Source organism: Loxodonta africana, chromosome 1, assembly GCF_030014295.1.
Source record: "Loxodonta africana isolate mLoxAfr1 chromosome 1, mLoxAfr1.hap2, whole genome shotgun sequence".
Taxonomy (NCBI): Eukaryota; Metazoa; Chordata; class Mammalia; order Proboscidea; family Elephantidae; genus Loxodonta; species Loxodonta africana.
This window is the reverse complement of record NC_087342.1, coordinates 83,390,329-83,397,801: the sequence shown is the minus strand read 5'-3', so window position 1 is coordinate 83,397,801 and position 7,473 is coordinate 83,390,329. Positions and strand designations below refer to the sequence as shown.

At 34.9% G+C, this 7,473-nt stretch overlaps 1 protein-coding gene across 1 annotated transcript; it reads right to left on the bottom strand.

Moving 5' to 3' along the window:
• Positions 1-677: 677 nt before the first annotated feature.
• Positions 678-4,344, bottom strand: LOC100662708 (olfactory receptor 2W1-like). Its single transcript, XM_003422181.3, has one exon. The coding sequence runs from the start codon at positions 2,486-2,488 to the stop codon at positions 1,526-1,528; it is 963 nt and encodes a 320-aa protein (XP_003422229.1). The 5' UTR covers positions 2,489-4,344; the 3' UTR covers positions 678-1,525.
• Between the last annotated feature and the right edge of the window lie 3,129 nt (positions 4,345-7,473).

The window sequence follows — 7,473 nt, the reverse complement described above, 5'->3', positions numbered from 1 at the left end:
AATTTGCAGCCCAAACAAAGAAGAGGCACAAACCAAAAAGAAAATAAAACCAGACATCCAATGGGAAAAAATATATATCACGTGTAATGCTCTCCTAAGAGTCCATTACTATTATACTTTTGATACACTTAAACTTAGTAAATGACCTAATACATCTCCTAACATTATTACAAATTGTACTAAGAGAAAGAACAAATTTTCCAAATCCAAGAGTATTGGGTAGAATAGCTTGACTGTACACATCAGGGACACAGAACTTACATTCTCTCTGTGGCTTTTTGGTTTGTTTTTGTGGGCTGAAAACTCTTTCTGAAAGCAACTCTAAAAGCGGAAGGCAAGGACATCAATGACACCCTGTCGTTGTGCACTATTGATATTAAAGATATTTTATGCGTGTTATTGCTGTATTTTTCTGATTGGGAAAATACATAATTATCCAGTAAATCATCTAGTGGCTTCTCCCCCTTCTCATTCCAAGAATTATGACGTGATTAGAGAAAATGGAGTTCCTGGGTGTTGCCAACAGTTCTGTGGGGCAGTTCTATTCTGAAACACATCAGGGCATGATAGTCAATTTGACAGCAACTGGTTTTTTAGAGGAGAAAATATTACATTACTTTTAGATTTCAGTAATGTATCCTTCTAAATCTATCTAAAGAGGTTTCAATTATTAAATAATGTGATCTTTTAAAGAAAGGTATCAGATCATAAAAAATATTAAAGTTTAATTCATAAGTCATCACATTTTCCCATAAAAAGATAAACATCATAACTGAAAAAAAATTTTCATATCTACACACAAAAACTACTACTACACAAATTCAGATTGTCATGAGATATGTTTCATGAATGAAGAATTAATGAATAAGATTGTATCAACACCCTTAAATCCTTTTAATTTGTATCATCTCTCCAGTATATCTTGTTAAAGAAGCAATCCACTTAAATAACAAAGACCTTTGACTCAAAATTCTGATATCAAGTTCCACTGAACAAAGAGTAAATTGTTTCACGTGGTGCTTATAACAATCACTGTCTTCTAAACTGCATTGTGTTACACCAAATACACAAAAAATGTCTGGATAGTTTTACAAAATATTGAATACACAAAATCATTCTTTGTATATCACTATGTAATATACAAATCATAATGTGCATAAACCCACTCATTAATGTCTGAATTATTGAAGATCCAAGCATGAACAATGAAAATACAAAACTAGATGACCAAAGCAGTTCCCATAGGGCTGGAGAATTCATTCAGTGTATTCAATTTTATATTTACATCTTCTTTGTATTATATTTCATGCAAAAATAAAAATTCCTAGTGACCTGTTCTCTCTGAAGATATGCCAGTAATTACAGAGCAAAGTAGAAAAATTATAATATTGTTTTTAACCACAAAAGTTCTCCACACGGGATTTAATATATTAATAATCTCTATGATCTAGGGATTACTTGCCTCAGCAAAAACTAAAGATACTTAGAAAATGTATTTCACTGCCTTATTTACTCTAATATTTTTCTATGATTTCCATTTCCTCTTCATATTTGTAGATTGATAGGCAACTCTCACCAACTTCTTCAGTGCATCTTTCATATCCTTATTCCTCAAGGTGTAGATGAGGGGGTTCAGACTTGGAGTGACGATGGCGTAAAACAGGGTGAGGAACTTGCCCTGGTCTTTGGAGGCACTGCTACCTGGCTGTAGGTACATGTAGATGACAGTTACATAGAAGATGGATACCACAGTGAGGTGAGATCCACAGGTATTAATTGCTTTTCTTTGGCCTGCTTTTGACTTCATTCTCAGCACAGTTTGGGCAATGTAACCATAGGATATAAGAATAAGGAGGAGGGGTGAAAGGACAATGACAATTCCTGAAGCAAAAACAGACATTTCAACAGTTGTGGTGTCTGTACATGCTATTTTGACCATAGCTGGCAACTCACACAAGAAATGATCCAGAAGGTTGTTTCTACACCTAGGCAAATTCAGTGTGAGTGTACATGATATTGCAGAACAGGCCAAACTAATACCCCAAACCATGATGATCATCTTGAGACAAAGATGTGGCTTCATGATTACCAAATAATGCAAGGGTTTACAAATAGCTATAAAACGATCATAGGACATGACAGCCAGGAGAAGGCACTCAGCGGAGCCCAAACACATATTAACATAGAGGTGAATGACACAACCCACAAAGCTGATGGTCTTATCAGGGCCCCACAAGTTAACCAGCATCTGAGGTATGACGCTGGTGGTAAAACACAGATCTAGGAAAGACAAATTCCTGAGGAAAAAATACATTGGTGTGCGCAGATGGGAATCCAGGAGAGATGCAACAATGATGGCTGTGTTACCTACCAATGTAATTAAGTAGAAGATGGTGACAACTCCTGACAGGACCATCTCCAGTTTGGGATGATCAGAGAAGCCGAGCAGAATAAAACCATGTAGAGAAGTATCGTTGTTTTGGTCCATGGTCCTTCAATGCCTAAATCCAAAAAGAGAAGAAGAAGAAAAAACTTGTCAACACAAACTACCTTAATAGTTTAATGAAATACAGAACTAAACAAAGGGAGAATTTATACCAATAATTTTAAAAAACCAATGAAAAGAAAATATTGCATTCAAGAAATCTGGTATTTGTTGCAGATTCTTTTATGTTGAAGAGTTCAGTATTATATATTTTATCTACGTGACCTTCAGGAGTTCACTCTTAAACTCAGGGTCTGAATATTTTCACAAGTGAACTTGAGAGTCTTCAATAGATATGGTTCTAAAATAACGTGACTCTTATTCTCTGTAAAACTAGTAAGTTTAATATAATGAACAATTCTTTTACTTAATGAGAGAATGCACCCATAAAATCTAACTATTTGGTTATTGTCAGAATAAGGAAAAGAGCGTTCCTCTTCTTCCATAACTTAGTGCAGAGCATCTTTGATCTCCAAGGTTGCTTTGTAAGAAATCTGGCATTTCCCCTTGGCACTTTCATGTACCTCATTTCTAGTAACTAACTTATCACCAAAACTGGTAAATTTGAATGCAGAAATATATATTAACGATCCTCTCATCTTTTGAATTTCCCACTGCCACTACTGTAATCGAAACAACTATCATCTGTCTAGATTCTGGTAATAATCTTCTATTCTTACATTCAGTCTTATGCCTTGTTACAAGATTTAATAAGATCACATCATCCATGGGCTTAAAACTGGTCAATGACTTTCCACTACATTTAACAACTATTCAAATGCCTTAAGTTTGTTAAGATGAACCTGCATGCTCTTATTCTCATCTCACAAATCCCTACGAGCTCTCTGTGTTTTTTTTTTGTTTTGTTTTGTTTTTTAAACAGGTCAAAATCATTCTCCTCTGAGGTCCGTGAAATCATCCCACTGTTTCTATGGGGAACTCCTACTCATTCTTTCAGCCAGCATTTAAAAGTTTCTTTCTTAAAGAGGAAACCCCTGAGCCCATCACCCCTTTTTGCTGTATATCTTTTATCAAGTATAGGGAACTCCAACAGAGAATCAATATAGCACAGACTTTAAAAGCATAGTCACAGAGCTTATGTTCATGTCTCATCTCTGCCACTTATTTAACTGTGTGGTCCCAGGCAACTTACATAGCACTTCTGGGTTCAGTTTTCTCATCTCTAAAAATGGGATGATAAAGATACCTAAAGGTGGGCTGAATATTGAATGAGTAATATAGGTAAGGTGCTTAGAACAATGTTTGTAACAAAGCGTGTCTCAATAATCATTAGTTACCAAAATTATTATAAGAAAAAATTATAATCATGTGCCATATAGCTAAGTGTTTGTTTAACCTTCCCCCTGCATCACTCTATGAGTTTTAAAAGCAGACTTGATGGCTAGAGTTCTTCCCTCTATCCCTGACCCCTAAAGCAGACACCTGAAATATTAATAAATGAAAATTTAAGTCACACCATGAATAATATTGAAAAATTACTGGAAGTTATTAGTTAACATTTTCTTTATAAATTTAGATTGACATCTTGTGAAGTTACCTGAATGGGGTGATAAAGGGAGTATACAAATGGAAAAGGTTTTGGTTTCATCTCTGTAGTAACAAATAGCCAATTTGGTAAGTTTGATGAAAAATAATTTAAAATATTAGTCTCTATTTGAAGGACTACGAAGCTCTGTGTTCTTTAGCAATGTAACACAGATATAATTCGTCTAGGAAAGCTTGAACATATCAGAACTGATGAAACTTTTAACAATTGAACACACTGTCAACAGACCACCTTCACAGTTTCCTATTACTGACTACAGAAAGATAACTTCTTACTACCTGAAGCAAAAATAACTTCCGGAAAGATTTGTTTTAAAAAAAAACTAAGAAAAAGCTTCTTATCAAAAAATAATAGTTAACTATTAAGGCGTTTGAGCATTCGTGTGTGTGTGTAGCTATAGGGTAAAAAGTGGTGCATTTTATTTGTTATGTATATGTCAAGTACATATGCTCAATATTATGAAAAAGACATCAATCTGTGGCCATGATTCAATAGTCTACACATTCACTAGACTAACTGAATATACTGGTCAACAAAGTCATTTCAGTATAGACACTGGGTAATTTCCTCAATTTGCTTTCCAAGAATAGATATTTGAGCCTGATTTCTGCCGTTGACCAAGTTGGCCAGAAAGAAAAATAATAACTTTCTGAATGTATCACATGCCATGAGATATAATATCTGAGCAGGAGGATGAATAAATAACATTTATTTTGACAAACATGTTCATGTGTACAATTGTGCCTAACTTCTGAATAAAACACAAGCATATTAAAAATTAATGAATTTTATAAATTTTTTAATTGATTTGTCTTTAAATTAAACAAATTTCATGAAATCTAAAGTCAGTTATGATTATATAATGTAAAAAGGATAATTATTTTAAAATTAAAGTCAATTCCATGATGTTAATTCCTTGACTATATCATTATCACTTCTGCCCCCATAGATAAATCAGAAAAGGATAAAAACTCCTCCTGACACTGGGAATCTCAGATAACTTTCCATGCACATTCTGAGATGTAGGAAAAGATCCAAAGTATCTTTTAACTCCACAATCACTATGAAAAAAATTCAATATTTCAATTTTCTTAATTTAATCTACACTTTTTCCTTTTTTATTTCTGCTAATCAAAATGTCTGAAATCACAAATCTAGAAATAGCTTCATGTGCACCCCTTAAAATAGAGAATAGCTTTTATCTTTCTTTCATAATATAGACAGAAAGAGAATGTTTCTGCAGAGATTTACAATATTTATTTAATCTCAGGTTTCTGGCAGAAAGCCAGAAGAATCATCCCATATAGATCTACATTTCCTTTCTTCTACCTCTGAAAAATTGTTTTACCAAATAATGTACATTATTTCCCAAGAGATATTAAAGATTTGCATTACTGTGCTCCAGAGAGAGGTCCCTTGGCGTTCTACTTCTTCACCAGTGTAAAGCCCACTCTGAAGAAAACAGTTTCTGGTTCAGCGTTTGCTCCTCAGGTTTCAGTTCTCTCCTGTGTTCCCTGCAATGCCACCATGAACTGAGCTCTTTCCTGAGGTGGTTAAGGTACAGATTCTCGACAGGACTTCTTCTAGAACGTGAGGTTTCAGGTAAAGAGATGAAACCTGTCACAAAGTCTCACTGCTTGTTCTGACTTTAAATTAATCTGCAAATTCTAGAGAAATATTGCAAAAAGAAATTAGATAATTCCAAGGCACTTCTGGGTGAACTCAACACTCCAACCTTTTCGTTACTGAGTACATTAACTATTTCAACCACCCAGGGACTCCAATTAAGAAAGAATAAGAAGTGAATAATAATCCACAACATTGTGCAGAAATTCAAATCATCCAGAAAGCCCTGCACTCAGGACTGCATCTAATTGACTTCACTAAAGTGCTATACAAAAAGCTGGTTGATGAAACAGTTGGAGAATTAGACCATATGCTGACATTTCACAAGCATGCATTTAATAAATGCAAAATATACTCATAAGAAGGAAAGCTATAGGACAGGGAAATGAGGAAGTATATTTTTTTTCCTCTAGAGAATGAATATATTACAAATAACAAAATTTGCTCTTAATGCATAATTCCAACACTAGAATTTTAACATATACTGACTCTATAAAATCATACCACTAATAGTGTACCTATTGATCTGGAAATAAATGTGCTCTGAGTAAATATGTAAATAAGGTACCTCTAATAGTTCCCACTGACTTCCAATCTCTGAAACCCAAGGACTTTCTTGCCTGTGAAAAAGAAGATAGTCGATCTCCAAAGTTCTAAACAGTAAATTGAGTATTATAAGAAATTTATAGTTTTATTTCTTGCCTTTGCTTTGATGGCCTCCATTGGTGATTCAAATCCTTCAGCACCTATGACAATTAGTTTGCTGGTACCTGAGATGTCACTATTTATACCCTGGGTCCTGGAACAATTGTGTGCTCTGATGATTTTTCTGGGTTGGTTTAAGATCATTACATTACAAGAGCTTCCTTGAATTAAAATTGCGTACCACCAGTAATTAATAAAACAGATAAGCACAAATAGGCTGCCTCAGGATGCACATTTAAATGTGGCTATCTTCTCATCACTGAGCAAGAAAACAATCTTTATTAAGTGAACTAAGATGAAACATTTCAAACTTATAAATAGCTGCATTTAGCATAAGAACAAAATATATCTAATGAGTTCTAATCCTCTAGGGACAGAATCCCTAGGCACTTGGAGAAAATGAGCTCTACCATCAACCATAGCTCAACCAAGACAGCTCTGTAATGAGATCCCAAGAGTCCTCTTTACAACTGAGAAAGAATCGGGTACTTTGAAAATTTCTCTAGATACTTTTCTAGATTGTAACAACAAACATTGAGCTCTTTATCTAGGACTAAAAATGCAGTTCACACTCATTGAGGGAAACTGTATAAACAAATGCAACAGGTCTCCAATTTTCCACAAAACAGTAATGAACCAACCAAACGACCACCATTAATAAGTCAAACCATGGTGCTTCCATCATTCATCTCTCCCCCTCCAGAACATAACATAGCCATAAGAGGGAATAAGACAATTATTCAGGGAATTATTCAACGAGAATCACCACCCGTGCAAACTTCACGTCCTTTATGGCGGCACCAGTCTCTGCAATCTCTCCAGGAATGTGGTGTTGCTTTTGGTTTACTATTTTCCTAGGTAGGGGCAGTTCTAATGCCTTCCACTTGGCTTGTCCTACCATAATAGTCCTTACACCATTTGTCAGGGATTCAATGTGGAGGTTCTGACACTTGTTGGGTGTATCTATTCCAATTATACATTCTGGAACTGGGGAAATCACTACAGGATGGGTTCAGGGGCACAATAGACCTACTGTGAGACAGACATGAGCTAAGACTCCATTAATAATCTGAACTCCATATGCCCCCAC